The sequence below is a fragment of the Ailuropoda melanoleuca genome, chromosome 15, assembly GCF_002007445.2.
Source record: "Ailuropoda melanoleuca isolate Jingjing chromosome 15, ASM200744v2, whole genome shotgun sequence".
Taxonomy (NCBI): domain Eukaryota; kingdom Metazoa; phylum Chordata; class Mammalia; order Carnivora; family Ursidae; genus Ailuropoda; species Ailuropoda melanoleuca.
In genome coordinates this window covers 54933023-54957181 of record NC_048232.1, presented here as the reverse complement: position 1 = coordinate 54957181, position 24159 = coordinate 54933023, and the positions used below count along the sequence as shown (strand labels likewise).

The following is a 24159-nucleotide window of genomic DNA, read 5'->3' as shown; positions in this document are numbered from 1 at the left end:
ATCTCCACCAAAGTCAATATCCCTCCCCAGTTTCCAAACTCAAACTAACTAAGCTTTTCCATATTTTAAGGATCGCTATTCTTTTTTTTTTTTAAAGATTTTATTTATTTATTCGACAGAGATAGAGACAGCCAGCGAGAGAGGGAACACAAAGCAGGGGGAGTGGGAGAGGAAGAAGCAGGCTCATAGCAGAGGAGCCTGATGTGGGTGGGGCTCGATCCCATAACGCCGGGATCACGCCCTGAGCCGAAGGCAGATGCTTAACCGCTGTGCCACCCAGGCGCCCCAGGATTGCTATTCTTTAAAAAAGAGGTGAGGACCAGAATTAGTCTCCAGGTCTCTGCTTCGATGCTCCTCTGTATCTAGGAAGAACTACCATTTGTGTATCCCCTGAGCTTCCCCTATTTGCTCCATTTTCTTCACACAGGATCTACCTAAGCTTTTGCCTCAGGTTCTGGTTTAGATTCTCATTCTCTAATAAGAACCAGAAATTACTCCAAAATGCTAACACATTGGGTTTTAGCCCTGAAGTTTTTAAATTTAACAGAATCTCCCCAGAAGGCCAAATCCTACCTCTCTGTCCCAATTTGACTGATGCTTTAAGAGTGTGACTCTAGAGCCAGACTGGCTGGGCTAAAATTCTAACTCCTTTATTTATCAACCGTGTGATCTTAGGCAGGTTACTTAACCTCTCCGGCATTCAGTATTCTCACCTGAAAATGGCCATGATAATAAAAGTATTTACCTTACAGGGGTGTTATGAAGAATAATGAATATGGAAATGGTAACATTATTATCTCACAGGAGTGTTAGGAAGACTAAAGGAGTCAATAAAAGTAAAGTACCTAGAATAGTGCTTCACATAGAGTAAAAGATTTGCATTTATTTACCAAAATGGGTAGTTTTGCACCTGGTCAGAAACTACTGTTCCATGTCCTCAACTTTCCAATAAAACTCTTTGATAATAGATGCCAATTCATGTGTGACTGGAGTTTGTCCGTTTTGTTTTGTTCTTTTAAGATTTTATTTATTTAAGAGAGAAAGTGTGCATGAGAGAGAGCAAGAGCAGGGGGGGAGGGGCAAAGGGAGAGGAAGAAGCAGGCTCCCTGCTGAGCAGGGAGCCCCATGTGGGGCTCGATCCCAGGACCCCAAGATCGTGAACTGAGCTGAAAGCAGACGCTTAACCCACTGAACCACCCAGGCGCCCCTGGAGTTTGCCTTTTGAATACCAATAAGAAACTGGCTACCTGTTTTGGGGTGAACACTTTTGCGGGGTTAGTTCACCTAGCCTTGATCCCACAGTTTCTAGTTTATTTTCCTTTCCCCACTGTTAGGGTCCCAGCAAATCTCACGGTTGAGAATCAAAGTCTTAAAACATTTGCTCTTGGTCACATTACTGTTCTGCTCAAAAGTTTTCATTACCAAAATGGACTTTCCAGACGAGTCCCTTTCAATATTTTTAAACATTTCAATACTTCATATGAATCAGGTTACCGCCTAGAGAATTCATCCATTTCCAATGAGTGACCTACTGCGCTTTAACTTAACCCACCTCATTCCTACGCTTGGAATGCTCCTCTCATTTTTGCCTATCTAAATCTTACACTATAAAGCTCAATTCAAAAGTTACTACCTTCATAAAGGTTTTCCTGACCTCTTACCGGGGAGTAATCTTTACATTTTAGCTGGAATGGCTCTTTTAACACTTATATTCTTTTCTCTTGCCTCTAAGAAATCACTTATAAATCATATATCTTCATAATTAATTCACAAATCACATATAATGTTATTGTTTTTGTTGCTACTATTGTTGGCTTGTGTACATTCATAGTACATAAATACAGTTATAGTCTCAAGGTACCAGTTTCACACAAAGGAGAAGCATTCAGAACAAGGCCTTTGATTAACCTATACTAGATAGGGTATCACAAAGGATCTCAGAACTAAGAGGAGTTATAATTACTAAAAGGAAGAAGAGGACAATGGATATGATTACATTGTTTCACATACAGACTGTTATATTCCCCACTCTCCTTTATACTCTCCTCTTTCTTGTGCCTTATTCAAGCATTAATACTACACACAGGTGGGTGTGTGTGCGCATGTACTAATACTCAGTATTGCGCACCTAATACCCAGTTTCTCCTTCTTTCTCACTCACAGAACCTTGATTTCATTTGGAGGCACAATGTACCCATCAGAAGGTTACCTCTCCTAGCCTTTTAGAAGTAGTTTATGGTGGGGGGGGGGCGGCTGGGTGTCTCAGTTGGTTAAATGTCTGCCTTAGGCTCAGGTCACAATCCCAGGGTCCTGGGATTGAGCCCCACATCAGGTTCCATGCTTGGAAGGGAGCCTGCTTCTCCCCCTGCTTGCCACTCTGCCTATTTGTGCTCTCTATCTCTCTGTCAAATAAATAAATAAAATCTTTAAAAAAAAAAGTAGTCTATACAGAAAGGAAGTTCTATAAAGGACACTGTCTCAGATGGGAGAAACTCTTCCATCTTCATATTTCTTTTCATTTGAACTATATGGCTGGAGCAGTAGCAACCATTATGTAGCCATAATTGAAAGGCCAATAAAACTGCAGAGACCTTGGCCTCCACATTCTTGAACCATATAAAACACTGTTAGCTACCACTTTACAGATTTTTCCAGAAAATAAGAAAAAAAAAAAACCAAATCCTATGAGTATGCTACAACAGCTCCATGTATTTAGAGGTCTGTATTTATAAAACTTTCCCAAAATATGATCACTCATCATAAAGCAATCTCAAATATTAAACATGCTCAAAACTTTGCCCTGAAATTTGGTCTGTCCTTAGTGTTTCCTCTCATGTAAGCTGTGCCATCACCTACACAGTGGCTGAAACAGACACCTTGTAATAATCCTTGACAATTCCTACTTCTTTATGTCCCACTCTAAACAATCTTAAATATTTCTTACATTTTCCTAATTTACTCTATTCCTACTACTGCTGCCCTGACTTTAGCCCTCACCTTTGTGGTCTCAACTTGTGAGAGTGTGTCTGTGAGACTACTTCTGTGTGTGCCTAAGTATAGGTTTATCATTTGCAGCGTACCCCTTATAGGACCCTGACACCAAAGCTCTAGTTTGCCATGGTACACAAACACCCTTAGTGGCTTCAGCACTTCCATCATCTTTATGGACTCCTACATGTTGACCTGATAAATATTATGTATCTTTCCAGTATTTCAATGCTTTTAAGAAACAAAATTTAATTATATTCAGCACTTTTAGTTGAATAGGGGCAAGGAGCATTCAGGTTATGTCCAGTTAGACATATTTTGTGATTTAGTTGGCTTGTTTGTTACGTTTTGAGCTTATATTTGGTAGGTTTTAATCTACAGAATTCCAACGGCCTGAATTTGGGAAGTACTCCCTCACAGGGATTTGATTTTGTTTCTGTATAGATCTGACTAAAAACTGCTCTGTCTCATTCAAGGTCATGGGTTAGTATGAACTTTTCAGGCTTAGCTCCCTGACCACGCAGGAGGCCCAATATTAGTCTCTAGATCCCACTGTGAGAAGCATTTGCCTCAGGACAACACTGTCTGCTACCTTATGGCTCCAGTTCCCTGCTCTGGTTTCAACTCCTCTTTTTTGTCTTTCCTTTTAACTTTCAGGTTTTGATTTTTCTTGAATCATAGAGATTTCCCTTATTTTTTGTGGACTCAGCAATGCTTAAAAAAATACATGTTCTAATTTAGCCAGGATCTAGCTGAACCGTAGTAGGAGGGTTCCTCAGAAAAATCACATCTCCCACACTGCTAGAAATGGAAATCAAATACATGCTGTTTTGAAAGGAGAAACCATGCTTTGTTCCTCTACATCCCTCAAACTTCCAGTATTAAAAGACCATAGTAGGCAAAAAGATTGATTTATTTAATAAAATACATACTATATGTGTCAGAAAATATTGTCTTTACTGAAAAGACAGCAATTCTATGCATTGTTGCAATGATGAGAATAATTCACTCCTATTAACTTGACTAAGAAAATAGTCATACCTTTCTGTATGATACAGTGCATGGTTTAATGCTGATATTATCCAGCTAATATTGTCTTAGGAGTTTTTAATACCATATACTGGATATCGGAAAGATCTCTAAATACAAGATAAGCTTATTTTTAAACAGTATGTTACATTTTCAAATTATATGCTCAATATCTTTTTTCAACTTCCAGATGCCCTTCCCAGTGAAGTACCTCTAAATTTAAGGCAATTATATATGTCAACAGTTAATTCTCAAGGACAGTGAAGATGGCTATATAAGTATCTAGCTCCCTTAAAATTCCTACTGGTGACATAAACAGAGAAACAATCTATAATATGAGAGGTATCAATTGTCCTTGAAATATTTCCATTTGATATAGAAATGGCAGAACCAGATTGAAAGATGCCACTAAAAGACTACCTATAGCCCTCCTCTGGTTAAAAACAAAACAAAACAAAAACAAAGCAAAAGTAAATGGAGGGATCTATGGAAGAATCACCTTAATACCCTGTAACACATTACAGCTGGGGGTAAACATGAAGGTATACCACAGGCTTTCAAAGGCTACAGCATTCATGTGATCTGCAGATCTGCAGTACCTGGAGTGCACTAACAACAGTAGAAGACTGCCTGGCATTAGACTGGGGGTGGGTTGGGGGAAGACCAAGTACAAATCTGTCCCTGACAAGAAGTGCTCCTGGGAGTGACTTCCTAGTGAGGCCAGGGAAGAAGTTCAATAAAACCGCTGATGTAACTCTCCAGGGTCCTAGATCTTGCTCTACTTCTCCTGTACTCCGAAGCCTCTGCAATGATCATATAAACTTAGATGAAAAGTAAAATTACGTTTTGTCCCTCAGACTGGGCCTGAAGGACTCAGAGCACTAACACCAATTTCTGACAGTCTACATAACAGGCAGATATACAGATACTTCCGTTAGGCTGAACAAATGCATACAAATGACCAAGTCCAGAGGCAAAAAAAAAAAAAAAAAGTGATTTCCCACCTTGTGCTCAGTTTTAAGAAAAACAAAACAGAACAACCCCCCCCCAATTCCCTAGTAAACCCCCTAAGATATGCTTCTCGTGCTTCATTGGTAAGAACTGCATCTCATATCCATTCCTAAGTAAATAAAATTACCATAATTAATTGAGATTGAAAGTTACCTATTTCTGGAGTGCCTGGCTGGCTCAGTTGGAAGAGCATGTAACTCTTAATCTCAGGGTTGAGTTTGAGCCCCAAGTTGGGCATAGAGATTACTTTAAAAAATAAAAAAGGAAGTCACTATTTCTGAGGCTACAGAAGGGCACGATCTTCCTAAAGACTGATGCCTTAACAAAATTATAGTTCAATTACCAAGCAAGAAGAGATATGTGGATCTAGATAGGTAACTTTTCTACCTTTACAGGAAAACAACCAAAAGAATTTCTCTCTCCAACTTCGAAGAAAAGTAGTAATAAGTATTTCAAATTAATTATGACAATAATAATCAATATTAAAACAAAATACTTCAACAATTCAAGCTTGGGAAAATATATATGATCTATAAAGCACGGCAATAAAACTGTTTCTAGTATTTCTTGTTCTCCTAGGAACTACTGGCTCAAAATGTATAAATATTTAAAAGCAGTTTTTAAAACATATGGTATAACTTCAGTATTCATAATGACTCAGAGAGCTTTGAGGTATTTTTGAAAATTGACATTCATGGCAGACCACCACTATGGTCTACCACAGCATACTGGGTAAACATATCATGTAAAACACATACTGTTTACATAGTACATATCATCATAAAAAGTTGCACTGTACATACCAGACTTTTCTACTATACTATGTTGGACTATTAATAACTCAAATTTACATCCCAAAGGGCTACCATGCCCCAATTCAAACTTAAAAACAGCTGTGCAAACAAAGTGAGGGTGAGGGGCAGGTGTATAAGATATGAAGGGAGAGACACATGACATACTTGACCTCTCAGAGATATAATTCCATGGAACCCAAGTGCTAGATGTATGACAGGAAATATGCTAACTTTGTGCATGCAAACCTCTTGCCCTGTAAGTTAGTTTAATATAATGATCAAACTGTATAGTGATGGATTTCTATTTTAGTAAGGAATAGGAGAACTATATAGTATATACTGTATATACAAAATGAGACTACATCCATATTCTATCTATCCAAATAGTTACTGCTATATAGTCTGTAACAAACTGTGGTTGTCTGACTTAACATACACACACACACACACACACACACACACACACCCCTGCTCTTCAACAAAGTTAAGCTATCAAAATTCTAGTAGTGTTCATAATAATTACCTTGGACATTCTCTTGCTTGTCCTAGCTTTTTCCCCTTGGTTTTGTCTAGTTGATAGCCCTTAAGTTTATTATGCATTTATTACCTGGTATTCTGCCTTCTATGTTTGATTTCCCCAGGTTTTATTCTGAGCTCCATACCTCAAGGACTCTTTTTGGGCTAATTACTCTAGCACTCTGCACTCTGGACTTTCATACACCCTCCTGGGCCCTTTTGAGTTCAGCCTTTGGTTTGGATCTGCAAACTGGCATGTGAGTAGTCTCTAAGTCTGTACATGGGAGAGGTTGAAATGACTATAAATAATACTGAATATATTTCAACAAATCATCTTTTAAAATTCTGTATGTCTCCTCATGGAACCCTAATAAATATCTTGTTTTCAAACATGCTATTCATCAGAACTACCTATAGAGCTTCTTAAAAATATTTATATTCAATGGGGCGCCTGGGTGGCGCAGTTGTTAAGCGTCTGCCTTTGGCTCAGGCCGTGATCCCAGCGTTCTGGGATCGAGCCCCGCATCAGGCTCCTCCTCTGGGAGCATGCTTCTTCTTCTCCCAGTCCCCCTGTGTTCCCTCTCTCACTGGCTGTCTATCTCTGTCAAATAAATAAATGAAATCTTTAAAAAAGTATTTATATTCAAGTGCTATTCCTGGAGATTATAATTCAAAAGGTCAGAAGGAGGTCCCTGGCATCTATACACTGAAAGGGTCATATTTGATCCAGCTGGGCAGCCAGGATTGAGAAACACTGTTATAAAAATTGCAGGAGATGGTTCATATCTTCTTCCTTTTATTATAGCCAAGATAAGGCAGGAAAATGGAGATAAGGGCATGGGAAAGAGAAAAGGGAGTAAGTTACCTTTGCCATCTGGCTTTTGAGATGAGAAAATGTGGCAGTCCAAAGCTAGGCAAAACTGCAACACAAATAAAAGTTGCTTTTGTTACTCCTATCACTTATTTTTCTATATTTTTCTCCTATCTTTTGGCTCTCCACCTCTTTTCTTGACCTCTTAAGTATCTGGAGGTACTCGTGTTGTATACATCTCCACCTACTTCATCACAATACTCAGTCCTGTTGCTTTCTGCTTATTCTTTGCTTTACTGACAAGCAACACTCCCAACCTTCTGTTTGTTTCAGGTATGCATAAGGAAAGCAAGCGGCACTAAGATACTAATATTAGCTTTTGCCAGTTAAGCCTTGTTATTGTTTACCTGATAATCTCAATGATTCTCAGTCAAGATATTTTTGATAGGAAAGCCTTTCCCTGAATTAATTCTGCTTCCCTGAATTAATCCTGCCTGTAAAGAGGGAAAATGAGTCTGTAGCTGCCAGTCACTGTTGTTAACAAACCTTCCTAACACTTTTTCTTATCTAAATGGGCTAAATGTCCTATCCACTCAGTGAACAATGGCAACTTCCACTCTAGAGAAGGATAGGATGTCCAAGACCAATGCCTGAGATCTGTTAACTGAGAGACTTCCATTACCAAATTGTGAAAATTTGTATTCGGTTTAACTAATTTTCCCAGAAGACCCAAAGATTATTTTATGTTGAATAACTAGGTACTAAATAAATAAACTGAGAGAACCAAAGAGAGATTCTGGGGTAATGACTTATAGGTAAACTGAAATCAGAAAATGGAGGTGTCATTCACTCTAAAAGCTGCCCCCTTCTACCCACTGAAATGACCATTAGGATTATCATTATCACTGCTTCTGAGAATGACACAAGGAAAAATAGGATGGGAGAAAAGACAAAGAGAAACAGTGACTATGGAAAGCAAAGAGAAGGAAATGTGATTTTGAACACTTATCCCCCAAACCTTTGTATACTGTCTGCAATACCCTTCCCACTTCTTTGTCTAATTAACTCCTACTGATCTTTTAAGTCACAGTGGGTATTGCCACAGTGGGAACATAACCTCAACTCCCACCCCCACCCCCAATCACAGACTAGGCTACATGTCATTCTGCTGTAAGATAACACAGGTATAATATTCTGTCTTACAGCACATATTCCACTCTTTTGAAACTAATGTTGGAGGATTAGGAACTAAGAGGGAAACACTCTTTCCATATTTTGTGTTCTCCAAACTCTACAGTGAAATGACCATCTTTTCATTAAATTCTGGCTTACTGAAAGAAAAGTCCCATTGTTTTCAGAAAATATAACTATTTAGGATTGAATAAATAAAAAATAGCATACGAAATACCTTGGAATCACTAAAAAGAATAAGGCAACATTGTATGTGCTGATATGGAAAAATCACAATATATTAAGTGAAAAAAGTAAGGAAATGAACTATTTATCTTTTGGTTCCCTAAAATATAAGAATATGAAGTGTGTACATATGTGTATACATTGTCTTTTCTGGAAAATTACACAAGAAACCAAAAAATATGGGTTGTGAGACTTTATTTTCATTTTTAATATCTTTCTATATTTGAATTTTCTATTCTAAGTGATTTTTTGCAAATTAAGTTACTAACAGGGACTATCTGGTTCCTAGGATTAAGAGCTACTTTTTTATCCCTTGAGGGTGAAGATGATATCTCATACATTTTAATATCATCACTGCTTAGCACAGTATGGAACATAGCTGGCATTCAATGAATACTGAACTCAACTGAACTCTGCTTGACATCTATTTGAGTTTTTTACTTCTTTCCCAAAGTACTTACTTTTTAGGAGCCCCTCCCCATTTCTCTTTATTAGACATAAAGTGTCAAGTTCCATGTCTTGAAAATAGTAGCTAGTCAAGAAATGTTTATTCAGGGGCGCCTGGGTGGCACAGCGGTTAAGCGTCTGCCTTCGGCTCAGGGCGTGATCCCGGCTTTATGGGATCGAGCCCCACATCAGGCTCTTTCACTATGAGCCTGCTTCTTCCTCTCCCACTCCCCCTGCTTGTGTTCCCTCTCTCGCTGGCTGTCTCTATCTCTGTCAAATAAATAAATAAAAAAAAAAAATCTTTAAAAAAAAATGTTTATTCAATCATATTATCTCCTACCGGTATGACACGCAGGTACCAATGCAGTGATAGTGATTTTTTTTTCTATTGCTAGTCATTTGTTCTTAATTATCTATTCAACACACATTATACAAACAGTGATATCCATGTTTCATATTTGAGGCAATGTGCTTAGTTCTAAGATACAAAAGTGAATAAAAGGCAGTATCTACACTCTAAAGACTCATAAATATATCAGCTCTTTCCATGGCAGGAAAGAAGTGGGAGTGACTGAAGATGTAGATGCACCTATCTTCCCTTCCCTTTAAATTCTTCAAAGGCCTCTCCACTGAACATGCCCTATGCAAATGTATTTTTCATTTTAGTTCAAATACATGGTCAATAAATACTTGTCAACAGTTAATGCAATAACTCTTAGAAAAGGTACTGGGGCACCTGGGTAGCTCAGTCAGTTGGGCGGCCAACTTGATTTCAGCTCAGGTCATGATCTTGGCGTCCTGGGATTGAGCCAGGGTTGGGTTCCACACTCAGTGGAGATTGTGCTTGAGGACTCTCTCTCCACCCCTCCCCCTCCCTCTGCTCACACATGCTTGTGTGCATGCTGTCTCTAAAATAAATAAATAGGGAGGAGGCGAAAAAGATGGCAGAGGAGTAGGGGGCCCCTTTTCCAGCTGGTCCCAAGTCAGGCTGGACACCCACGAAATCAGCCTGAGACGCAGGAAGATACATCTGGATCTCAACAAACGAACACCTCCAGTGCTGAGTATTGAGGTACAAGCGGAGAGCCATGAATCGTGCACAGATATTGGAAGATAAACAGAAGGGGGAGGGAGCTGCCTCGCTTGGGCTCCGGGAAGCAGTAGCCACCTGCACTGGGGAGTGGGCTGGACTCGTGGACTGACACCTGAGAGAGAGCAGACTGAGATCCTGAGCCTGGAGCTCGCAACCAGACTGAAAACCAGAGCTCCAGAGTGCGCACTTGAACTAGACTGAAACCGAGAGCTTGGGAGGGAGCACGCGCGCGCGACCAGACTGAAAATTGACGCTCCAGAGTGTGTGAACAACACAGAAATAAGGAGCTCGGGAGCGTGAGGGGGAACCAAGGGCGGTTGGCAGTGTTAGAAGCAGAAAGGACAGAGACGTGCCAGCCCTGGAAGCGAGGGCTGGGAAATCGGCTGTGGGGCGCACAACCCGGGATGCTGCAGGGTTTTTAGCAGCACTGCCAGAAACAGAGTTAAAGTAGCCAAGACAGCTCAGTGGAGAGCAGACTGCGATCTCTCTGTTCTGTCACAGAGGCTAGGATACGGCCACTGCTGCTCTGACTCTCAGAAGAGTCACAGAAAACCGCCAGGGAAAGCTGCCAGAAAACAACAGCCCGGAAATACCGGTTCACATTGTGCCCATCCCCATCCCCCCTCGCAGGGGATAGGGCAACTCTACCCGAACAGGGTTGCCTGAGTATCAGCGCGGCAGGCCCCTCCCCCAGAAGGAGGCTGAAAAATAAAGAAGCCCACATCCCTAATGCCCCTATAAAAAAAGTGCACACTGCCTGGGCCATGGTCAATAATTTGGGCTCTGTGCATCCCTGCAACCTCTCCTTATCAGAATGACGAGGAGAAGAAATCCCCCCAAGCAAAGAAAAGATAATGAGTCTGTGGCCTCTACCATAGAACTGATGGATATGGATATAACCAAATTGTCAGAAATGGAGTTCAGAGTAACAATGGTCAAGATGATGTATAGGCTGGAAACAAATATTAACAAAAATATTAACGAGAATATAGAATCTCTGAGGGTGGAAATGAGAGTGAATCTGGCAGAAATTAAAAATGCTATAAATCAAATGCAGTCTAAACTAGACGCTCTGACGGCCAGGGTAAATGAGGCAGAAGAACGAATTAGTGAATTGGAGGATGGGTTAGTAGAAGAGAAAGCTAAAATAGAATCTGGACTCAAAAAAATCCAATCTCAAGAATGTAGATTACAGGAGATTACTGACTCAATGAAATGTTCCAATGTCAGAATCATTGGCATCCCCGAGGGGGTGGAGAAAGAGAGAGGTCTAGAGAGATATTTGAACAAATTGTAGCTGAGAACTTCCCTAATCTGGCAAAGGAAACAAGCATTCGTGTCCAAGAGGCAGAGAGGACCCCTCCCTAGGTCAATGAGAACAGACCTACACCACGTCACGTCTTAGTGCAATTCGCAAATATTAGATCCAAGGATACAGTATTGAAAGTGGCCAGGGGGAAGAAAACCCTTACGTACAGAGGGGAAAATATCAGAATAACGTCAGACCTGTCTACAGAGACCTGGCAGGCTAGGAAGGGCTGGCAGAGTATTTTCAAAGCTCTACCCGAGAAGAACATGCAGCCAAGGATCCTTTACCCAGCAAGGCTGTTATTCAGAATTGATGGAGAGATAAGGACCTTCCAGGATCGGCAGAAACTGAAGGAATTCGTAACCACCAAGCCAGCCCTACATGAGATATTAAGGGGGGTTCTATAAAAGTAAAAAGGCCCCAAGAGTGATACAGAACAGAAATTTACAATCTATAGAAACAAAACTTCAAAGGCAACATGATGTCATTAAAATCATATCTCTCAATAATCACTCTCAATGTGAATGGCATAAATGCTCCCATAAAACACCATGCGTTTGCAGATTGGATAAAAAGACATGACCCATCCATTTGCTGTCTACAAGAGACTCATTCTGAACCTAAAGATACATCCAGACTGAAAGTGAAGAGATGGAAAACCATTTTTCATGCGAATGGACCTCAAAAGAAAGCTGGGGAAGCAATTCTCATATCAGACAGATTAGATTTTAAACTAAAGACCGTTGTTAGAGATACAGAAGGACACTACATTATTCTTAAAGATGTATCCAACAAGTGGATATGACAATTATAAATATCTATGCCCCCAACAGGGGAGCAGCTAGATACACAAGCTAACACTTAACCAGAATAAAGAGACATATAGATAATAATACGTTAATAGTAGGGGACCTCAACACTCCACTATCAGTAATAGATAGATCACCTAAGCAGAAAATCAACAAAGAAACAAGAGCTTTGAATGAGATCCTGGACCAGATGGACCTCATAGATATATACAGAAAACCACACCCCAGAACAACAGAATACTCATTCTTTTCTAATGCACATGGAACTTTCTCCAGAATAGACCATATACTGGGTCACAAAACAGGTCTCAACCAATACCAAAAGACTGAGATTATTCCCTGCATATTCTCAGACCACAATGCTTTGAAACTGGAACTCAATCACAAGGAAAAATTTGGAAGAAACTCAAACACTTGGAAACTAAGAACCATCCTGCTCAAGAATGATTGGGTAAACCAGGAAATTAAAAATCAATTTAAACAATTTATGGAGACCAACGAGAATGAAAACCCATCGATCCAAAACCTATGGGACACTGCAAAGGTGGTCCTCAGGGGAAAATACACAGCCATCCAAGCCTCACTCAAAAGAATAGAAAAATCTAAAATGCAGTTTTTATATTCTCACCTCAAGAAGCTGGAGCTGGAACAGAACAGGCCTAACCCACCACGAGAAGGCAGTTGCTCAAGATTAGAGCAGAGATCCACGAATTAGAAACCAGAAGCACAGTAGAGCAGATCAACAGAACTAGAAGCTAGTTCTTTGAAAGAATAAATAAGATCAATAAGCCACTGNCAGACTTATTCAAAAGAATAGAGAAAGGACCAAAATTAATAAAATTATGAATGAAAGGAGAGAGATCACAACCAACACCAATGAAATAGGAAGGATCATTAGAAACTTTTATCAACAGCTTTATGCCAATAAATTAAACAACCTGGAAGAAATGGATGCCTTCCTGGAAACCTATAAACTACCAAGGCTAAAACAGGAAGAAACTGATTATTTAAACAGATCGATTAATTATGAAGAGATTGAAGCAGTGATCAAAAACCTCCCCAAAAACGAGTCCAGGGCCTGATGGATTCCCCAGGGAATTCTACCAAACATTCAAAGAAGAAATAATACCTATGCTCCTGAAGCTGTTTCAAAAAATAGAAACAGAAGGAAAACTACCAAACTCATTTTATGAGGCCAGTATTACCTTGATCCCCAAACCAGGCAAAGACCCCATAAAAAAGGAGAATTACAGACCGATATCCCTGATGAATATGGACACCAAAATTCTCAACAAGATCCTAGCTAATAGGATCCAACAGTACATTAAAAGGATTATCCATCAAGACCAAGTGGGATTCATCCCTGGGATGCAAGGGTGGTTCAACATTCACGAATTGATCAGTATGATAGATCATATCAACAAGAAAAGAGTCAAGAACCATATGATCCTCTCAATTGATGCAGAAAAAGCATCTGACAAAATACAGCATCCTTTCCTGATTAAAACCCTTCAGAGTGTAGGGATAGAGGGTACATCCCTCAATTTCATAAAAACCATCTACGAAAAGCCTACAGCGAATATCATTCTCAATGGAGAAAAGCTGAGAGCCTTTCCCTTAAGATCAGGAACATGACAAGGAAGCCCACTCTCGCCATTAGTATTCAACATACTACCAGAAGTCCTTGCAACAGCAATCAACAACAAAAAGGGACAAAAGGTATCCAAATCGGCAAAGAAGAAGTCAAACTGCCTCTCTTCACAGGTGACATGATACTCTACATGGAAAACCCAAAAGACTCCACCCCCAAACTACCAGAACTTATACAGCAATTCAGTAATGTGGTGGGATACGAAATCAATGCTTAGAAATCAGTTGCATTTCTATACATGAACAATGAGACTGAAGAAGGAGAAATTAGGGAATCCATTCCACTTACAATAGCACCAAAAATCATACGTTATCTCGGAATTAACTTAACCAGAGACGTAAAGGATCTATATTCTAGAAACTACAAATCACTCTTGAAAGACATTGAAGAAGACACAAAAAGATGGAAAAATATTCCACGCTCATGGATCAGAAGAATAAACATAGTTAAAATGTCTATGTACCCAGAGCAATCTACACTTTCAATGCCATCCCGATCAAAATACCAACGGCATTTTTCAAAGAACTGGAACAAACAGCCCTTAAATTTGTGTGGAACCAGAAAAGGCCCCGAATCTCCAAGGAATTGTTAAAAAGGAAAAACAAAGCTGGGGGTATCATGTTGCCGGATTTCAAGCTATACTACAAAGCTGTGATCACAAAGACAGCATGGTACTGGCACAAAAACAGATACATAGACCAATGGAACAGAATAGAGAACCCAGAAATGGACCCTCGACTCTTTGGGCAACTAATCTTTGACAAAGCAGGAAAAAACATCCGGTGGAAAAAAGACAGTCTCTTCAATAAATGGTGCTGGGAAAATTGGACAGCTACATGCAAAAGAATGAAACTCGACCACTCTCCCACACCATACACAAAGATAAACTCCAAATGGATGAAAGGCCTCGACGTGAGACAGGAATCCATCAAAATCACAGAGGAGAACATAGGCTGCAACCTCTTTGATCTCGGCCACAGCAACTTTTTTCATGACACATCTCCAAACCAAGAGAAACAAAAGAAAAAATGAACTTGTGGGACTTCATCAAGATAAAAAGCTTCTGCACAGCCAAGGAAACAGTCAAAAAAAACTAAGAGGCAGCCCACGGAATGGGAGAAGATATTTGCAAATGACACTACAGATAAAAGACTGGTATCCAAGATCTACAAAGAACTTCTCAAACTCAATACATGAGAAACAAATAATCAAATCAAAAAATGGGCAGAAGATATGAACAGACACTTTTCCAATGAAGACATACAAATGGCTAACAGACACATGAAAAAATGTTTAAAATCATTAGCCATCGGGGAAATTCAAATCAAAACCACATTGAGATACCACCTTATGCCAGTTAGAATGGCAAAAATTGACAAGGCAAGAAACAACAAACGTTGGAGAGGATGTGGAGAAAGGGGGTCCCTCTTACACTGTTGGTGGGAATGCAAACTGGTACAGCCACTTTGGAAAACAGTGTGGAGGTCCCTTAAAAAGTTAAAAATAGAGCTACCATATGATCCAGCAATTGCACTACTGGGTATTTACCCCAAAGATAGAGACGTAGTGAAGAGAAGGGCCATATGCACGCCAATGTTCATAGCAGCTTTGTCCACAATAGCTAAATTGTGGAAGGAGCCGAGATGCCCTTCAACAGACGAATAAATTAAGAAGATGTGGTCCATATAGACAATGGAATATTACTCAGCCATCAGAAAGAACAATTATCCAACATTTGCAGCAACATGGACAGGACTGGAGGAGATTATGCTAAGTGAAATAAGTCAAGCAGAGAAAGACAATTATCATANGAATACATATACAACTATAAATTTGATAGGAACTATGAGTAGGAAGAAATATATCAGTGCCTAAGTACTTACCGTCATTAAGCATGAGAATCTGGGGCCTGGAGAAAACCTAAGAGGAACTCCTATCTTTTTTTCTCTCATTTTATACAAAATATTTTTGCCTTATTGAAGTTGAAAAGCAATGTGATAGCCAATGGTTCCCCAAATGTGTAGCTTTGAAGTTTGAGGTCATGGCAGATACATTGCTATATGCTCCCCAGATTTATTTTCTGTGTACACAGGAAGACTGCACTCTCAGGCTACTTTTCAGCGAGATTGGGGCCATGTGACCATATGTAGGCTGAAGCTTTTTCCCAACTCTGGCTATAAAAGCTAGGAGAAGGAAGGGAAGAATGAAGGGGGGGTAAACAGAAGGGGGAATGAACCATAAGAGACTGTGGACTCTGGGAAACAAACTGAGGGCTTCAGAGGGGAGAGGGGTGGGGGACTGGGATAGGCCGGTGATGGGTATTAAGGAGGACACATATTGCATGGTGCGTGTGTTATACGCAAATAATGAATCATGGAACATTACATCAAAAACTAAGGATATACTGTATGGTGACTAACGTAACAGAATAAAAAATTATTATTGAAATAAATAAATAAATAAATAAATAAATAAATAAATAAATAAATAAATCTTCTAAAAAAATACCTAAAGGCTGATATAAAATGGACTGGCAAAGAAGTAAGTAATCATTCTCTTAATTTTTTTTTTATTAAAGATTTTATTTATTTGACAGAGAGGGACAGCCAGCGAGAGAAGGAACACAAGCAGGGGGAGTGGGAGAGGAAGAAGCAGGCTCTCAGCAGAGGAGCCTGATGTGGGGCTGGATCCCAGAATGCCGGGATCACGCCCTGAGCCGAAGGCAGACGCTTAACCACTGAGCCACCCAGGTGCTCCTCTCTTAATTTTTTCTATACTCTGGCAAGCAGCTTTTACCAAGTCCTTCAGGGACAGAATTAAAGAACTAGACATCAGATGAAAAATGTACCAATGGTACTTCCTGGTTGCCATAAAATAATGAGTCAGTTAAATCTGAATTTCTTTACATGTTCAACAAAAAAACAGAGAGAGAATAAACAAAATTATTCATAAACCACAACTACACTACAAATTTTGATTTAAATGTAAGTTTTAAAGAAACATCCTAAACTATCAGAACTAGCTGAGAGGATCACTCCAGAGGGAGAATCAGGTGGGGGAAAATGGGTGTAAGACAGAATAGAGTACAAAGTCAAAAAAGAGGATCCCATCCATGGTGGGAAATATTGAGGCTAGGTCTGACACCTGATGATATAGAGCAATGGCTACAAAAGTCCAGCAGGACTGGAGATGGCAGTCCTAAGATGGTACTGCCTGAAGAGGTCCTTTGGGAGGGGAAGGCATCTCTGGGGAAATGATGATGATGAAATGAAAGAAGGAAGAAGACAGCTGAAATTAAAGATCTTACACCGTAGGACAATACTTCTGAAATGAAGAATACACCAGGTATTTATACCTATCCCAAATGAGCCAATTATTAAAAAACAACAACAACCCATTTCACTGTACCTACAGAACAAGAAGCTGTTGAATTGAGAACCAAACCTGTCCTACATAAAATCTTTTGCTATTGCTGATGGAGGAAAACATTACTCATTTACTATTTTAAAAGCTGTACAACTGTTACTGTATTGAAGGTCATTCATTCCTTGTAGGAAAGATGTACAATAAGACTGTAAAATAACATAAATATTTGTGTATATATTTTGGTATAAATACTTTTTTTTTCTATTTCAGGTTCACTTTCCCCCCCAAATTTTTACGTTGAAAATTTTTGTACTCAGAGAAAAGTTGGAAATAATGGCATAACAAATATATATATTCTCCATGTAAATCAAACTGCTGTTAACTTTTTGGCCAATTTGCTTTCTCTCTCACTTGGGATGTATTTCTAAATATTCATGACTTCACTTTTGTGCACCTTTTCCTAAAAGATACTTTTTAAAGACACATAAAAGAATTCAAACTCAATTAACTTTTATTTCACAAAAATCTTTGTCAGTTTTAAGGATGACCTCTGTTTCATCCGGTCAAATTTCAGGAGACTTATACAATCATAATTTTTACTTCTTGGACATGACTAAATGAAAAATAATTAAAATTTCATATTCATCTGGGTTTTAAAACTGAGAAGAGCATACAATACCATTCATATGCACACATCTTCCTGATGTAAAAATTCTTAGCAAGGGATGGTGGATGTTGATAACGCCTTCAATATACTAATAGAAAAAGAGAACTGCTAATGTTAATAGACTAAACAATCATCTAATCTGAACCAGTAGTTTTGAAAGCATCTGTCATGGAGAGAGAGAACATATAAAATGGATCAGACAGAGGAGTTTCAGGAGCTGCTCTGGATGAAGGGCTATGAGATGCTTCAAGTCCTACCAAAGTACTCTGTATTTTGTTCCTCAGGTACGTTCTCAGTCCAGGGAGTAGTTTGAATACTATTTTGATGCAACTGCACAGTTATGCAGATTTTTAAAATCAGAGTATGTTGACTTTTCAAAATATAGTAAGGAATTTTTTTTTTGAGCAATATCAATATAGCTTACAAAACAGAGGTTTTAGAAATGAAAGCGAACTTTGCAACTATATATTCATCTTAAAATAACTTAGCTTTAAAATGTTTACATATTTGCAGTTTTTAGCATTCATTAAGACCATTTTATGAAGAAAGAAACTATAATAAAATACATACGGTAATAGCACATCAAATTTCATTTGATGTAACATTAAAATTACAAGAATATTAGATCAGGTATTCTCTCAAATGTTAATTCAAAATATTGGCAATAATAAAAAAAAAAGGAAAGATAGAAAACAGCCATTATGTTCAAATAAATATAATTAAGAGATATGGGAAACTTTGTACCTTTATGTGGGTTTTCAAACTCTTCAGATAAGAGATGGTAGCAACAACCCACACTGCAAACTCCCTTGATTTCAGACTTGGAAGTAAATATTCGCAGGGTATTTGGAGCAAGATCACCGCAAGTATGTAGACCTACCATCAAACAATCCTTTAAGAATGAGAAGAAAATATAAACTTTGGCAATTTAGAGGAAGGCTAAAAAAACACTTCAGGTGAAGATTTTAAATGTTCATTAGAATATATGGAGTTTTTAAAAATGATCAAATTCTACCTTGAAATGTATATGTTTTTTATTTTACATGAATAATTATTTCCTTTATAGGCAAAATGACTGTGATCTTTCATCACAACTAACATACTTTTGAGTTGATTTTCTAATTTTTTTGGTTACTTATCCATTTGAATTTTCTCTGATCTCTTCTACAACTAATATTTGCTTAATAACTGGCCAAATTAAAGACTGGACAATCAAACGAAGCATGTATTAACTAGGACAAACTTGTGATTTGAGACACATTTATAGCTGCTGGTCAATATTTTTATTTACTTCTTTACAAACTGCCTACCAAAGCTTATAAAATGTGATCATAAAGAATAAGTGGTGCTAAGTTGGCATTGAACACCAAAAAAGTATAGTTTATTCATTACATCAAATATGGCAACATTAAATTCAATAAAAAAATTTTTGTTTTAAATGTATACACACAGAGAATGGGCGCACACATACACTCACAGACAGTAATCAATATAGCAAGTTTGTTCTAACTCTTCAGTGTCTCTAACTTCCTCATCTATAAAATGAGGACAATAATAGTATCCACCTCAGTGGGTTGTTGTAAAACTTAAGCTAATACTGGTAAATGACTTAGTACAATCTCTGTCACACAATAAAATTCAGGAAATGTGTTCTATTCTTATCATCATGATGTTATTATAAATTCAAAATAACAGACATGTTGTGAATAAAGTATATTTTTATATTTTTGTAACTATCTTCAGAACAAATACAATCATTTTATTTAATTTATTCTACTGAGAATGTTTTTTTAGCCCATGTATTCTAAACCTTAAGCAAAGCTTAAGTCTAAACTTCCTGAACAAAAAAATTGTACCTATAAGTAGCTTTGACCTGATAGAACATTCAGTTGCTTCAATCGCCACTGTCTTCAAAGTTTTTGGAGTATTGGGTAGATTTTATTTAGATGTTGTAACATTTTAAGTAGAAAGGAATTTAGAGAGGAAGGGTCTATTGCTAATTAGGGGTAGAACAACAGAGGTATAAATCCCTCTCTTTAAACTTAGCTTAGCTCTCCCTAAAGGTAATACAAGAATATTTAATATAGTTCTTTACTATATTCATATTAGTTAATAATATTATCTGGTGGCAGATAAAAATATGCAATGACTATTTTATCCTAATAGTAAAATATTTAAGTATTGTATATGTGTGTTATGGGGAGGGGAGGGAAAATATTGGTTAATCTGGGTTATTAAATTGCTAATTCACTAAAGGACTCAAGAAACATTCTTCCAGTTAATCTTATATTAGATTCTTACAATACTTTGCATATAGCCTCTGATCATATTTCTTGGTCCTTTAGATTAATGTAATCAAATAAGATTAAGGTAAGTAAGCTACTATTAAAATGTAATTCTATGTCTTAGGGCATTTCTACAAATTACATTAAGGAATTCAAAAGTGAAATTACCTCCAAATCTTTGATAATATCATGTAGTTCTGAATCGGCAGTGATAAAAGATGTTAAAGGAGAATAGATATTTGATTCATTTGACTTTGATGACAGTTTTCTTCTCTCTTCATTTGCTTCAGACATTTTTCTCTTAGCTGTTTGGAATGAAGCAGGTTCTACAGCATTAATAGGCAAAAGGTCTATAAAGGAAAAGGCATTTTCAAAACACAAGTTTTCTTCTTGATGTGAATACATATGTAGGTTTTCCATTTGTGTTCTAATGTTAGAAATTACAGAATCTGAAAAATCTGGCAAAAAATCTGAGGTAGACATCTTTTCTTGATTTTCAGGACTGTTGTTACATATTCCCTCAATATCTACTTTATACTTAATTTCATCTTGCACTTTCCTTTCTTTTGCCATTTTAAATGCCAGTCCATTGGCATCTAATTTTGATCGAGTATGATAGACTTTCCAATGTTTCTTCAATTTCCTGTTTCTCTCCTCAGCTCCATGAGTATTGGTATTTGATGAATCAATTCCATAAACTTTTAAGCCATACTTCAAGGACAAAAAAGAGCTTAGGTAGCCTTTTCCAGAACCCAGGTCAATTACCTAAAGTAAGAAAAACAGAATGAAATAAAGAATTTTAGTCAGATGAGAACAGAAAGCATTCTCAATATCTCTTCTAAAAGCAAGTAAAGAAATAGCTATATAATTTATACAACCTGTTTGTTTTTTAATTTTTTGATTCCTATTTAAAAACCAACCATTTTCATCATTTTTATTAGACATTTTAAAAGAGGTTCTAGACAGTATAATAAGTCAAGGAAAAGATGTAAAAGATACAAATATGGGAAATAAAACTGCCCTTCTTCATAAATGACATAATTGTGTCTGCAGAAAATCTAAAGGAATATACAAAACTTAAACAGAACTAACAAGTGAATTTAGCAATGTGTCAAGATACAGGATTATTAGAAATTAATAATGAACCATCAGAACATAAACAATACAGGAGCAAAGAACAATTAGAAAACAAAATTTAAAACCAATTGAATTAAAATAGCAAAAAAATAGAATTTAACGAAGGTTCGGCAAGTCCTATTCACTAAAAACTATAAAAGCAGAGAAAAAATTTAAAAGATCTAAATAAAGATACACCATGTTCACAAAATGGCAGACTCAAAATGAAGATGTCAGTCCCCCCAAAATGACTTACAGATTCAACACAATCCTAATCAAAATAACAGCAGGGCTTCTTTAAAAAAAACTGACAAGTAGATACTCTAGTTTATATGAAAACGCAGAGTACCTAGAATAACCAAAACAATTTTGAAAAATAATAAGGTTGGAAGACTCACCCTGATTCAGGAATTAATATAAAACTACAGTAATCAAAAACAGCATAGTGCAGGTATAAAAACAGATAAATAAATCAACAGAAAAGAACAGCAAACAGAAATAGATCCAAACTTATATAATTAACTGATTTTTGACAAAATGGCTATGGTAATCCAATAGAGAAGACAATCTTTTCAACAAATGGTGCTGGTATAATGGATGTGTGCCTGGGGAAAAAAGTGAACTTTGCCTGTCACAGAGCAAACACAAAACTTAATTAAAAATGTATCACAAATCTAAATGTGACAGTAATAACTACTAACTTCTGGAAGAAAGCATGAGAACATCTTTGTGACACTAAAGGGGCAAAGATTTCCTATGTAGGACATAAAAAATCTCTGCTACAAAAGAACTCATTGAAAAAATGGACTTCATTAAAATTAAAAATTTTGCTATTAAAAATACATAGTTAAAAAAAGAAATATTTGCAAAACATTTACCTGACCAATGGTTTGTATCCCGAATATACAAAGAACTCTTACAACCCAAAAAGAAGACAACTTAAAAACTGGCAATATATTTGAATGCACTCTTGACAAAAGAAGATATACAAATGGCCAATACGAAAAGGAGTCTGATATCACTAGTTATCAGGGAACTGCAAAGTAAAATCATAATGAGATATACACAAATGTAAAATGGTACAGACGCTTGAAAAACACTGGAAGTTTATCATAAAGTTAAAACATACACCTATTACATGACCTACAAATCCCATTTCAGGCTCTTTGCCAAAGATAAATGAAAACATGTCCACACAAAGTCTTGTATGTGAATATTCATAGGAGCTAAAAAAAAAAAAAATCGTAACATCTCAAACGTCCGTCAACTTGTAAATGGCAAAACAAACTGTAGTACATCTATACCATGGCATAAAGAAAAACAAAAAAGTAAATACAACATTGATGACTCTCAAAAGTTGTGCTGAAGGACACAAACACAAAATTCCTCATCCTATTTGACTCCATTACATGATGTTCTAGAAAATTCCTAACTACAAGTAGGTCAGGGGTTCAGTAGGTAAAGCATATGACTCTTGATCTCAGGGTCATGAGTTTGAGCCCTATGATGCGGGTAGACTTTACTTCAAAACAACAACTATAAGCAGGTCAGTAGTTACGTGAGAGTGGAGAAAAATATCTTGCAGAAGGGCATGAGGAAACTTTTTACGGTGACAAATATATATTTTTTAAAGATTTTATTTATTTATTCGACAGAGATAGAGACAGCCAGCGAGAGAGGGAACAACAAGCAGGGGGAGTGGGAGAGGAAGAAGCAGGCTCATAGCGGAGGAGCCTGATGTGGGGCTCGATCCCATAACGCCGGGATCACGTTCTGAGCCGAAGGCAGATGCTTAACCGCTGTGCCACCCAGGCGCCCCTGACAAATATTTTTTATTATGGTGGTGGTTACACAACTGCACACACCAAATTCATCAAAATGTACAGCTAGAATTGGTGAAGATGTAAACTATACCTCAATAAAACTAAAAATAAGAGAAATAAAATATCACCAAGATTGTTACTGTACTGCCATGTCATTTCATAAGAAATAAATGAACACTGAAATAAATTACAGGAACACTACCATAAGAAATCACTATCTAAGACTGACTAAGTGGCTCAGTCGTTAAGCAACTGCCTTCAGCCCAATGCATGATCCAAGGGTCCTGGGATTCAGCCCCGCATTGGGCTCCCTGCTCCGCTGGGAGCCTGCCTTCCTCTCCCACTCCCCCTGCTTGTGTTCCCTCTCTTGCTGGCTGTCTCTCTGTCAAATAAATAAACAAAATCTTAAAAAAAAAAAAAAAAGAAATCAGTATCTAACCTTCTGTCCATCCTAAGATCAGTTAAACCCTGATATAAGTATGAGTCACTCAAGGAAACATTCTTATATTTGAAGTAATGCCATTAATTAAATCCTCAAAAATTTTAGGTTCTTACAATTCAAGCAGTTCATAGGTAAGACTCCAATAAATAATTCCTATAAATACACTTACAAAGAATTCCCTCTGCCCTTTTTAAGTTCATTTCTGGGCTAGGTTTATGGGAAACACAGAAGCATTATATATCTTGATTTTAAGGAATTACAATCTAACTGAAGATACCATACCCATACTCATGAGTACAAGTGCTATACAGTAGAAACTATTAGTCCGTTCTCTCATATCTGAATCACCAGAGAAAGCAAAGCTCTCTATTCCTTTCCTTCTGTGAAACACACTTACTGATGCTGATGACAACCTTAAAGTTAGCAACCAGTGGGTTGCTTACAAGCGTCAGCACATTTGTTCCTACCAATGTAAATGTCTTCTTACCAAGAGGTAACTGAGTTTGTTCCTGTATCTGTTTGTGGCAATTCCACTTGTGAATCAAGAATATTTTGGCTGCAAGTAACAGGACATCAAGTTTTGAAC

The 24159-nt window shown here is 37.6% G+C and overlaps 1 protein-coding gene across 6 annotated transcripts in view; it reads right to left on the bottom strand.

Annotated features, from left to right (window-relative positions):
* Positions 1-24159, bottom strand: part of METTL25 (methyltransferase like 25) — a 153701-nt gene that overhangs the window by 99625 nt on the left and 29917 nt on the right. For all 6 annotated transcript variants that reach the window (XM_019800442.2, XM_034644455.1, XM_034644456.1 and 3 more), the window contains exons 4-5: positions 20361-20957; positions 18652-18799 (exon numbers count right to left, since the gene is read on the bottom strand). In XM_019800442.2, the coding sequence (XP_019656001.1) occupies positions 18652-18799; positions 20361-20957 (745 nt within the window). The remainder of the gene's footprint in view (positions 1-18651; positions 18800-20360; positions 20958-24159) is intronic.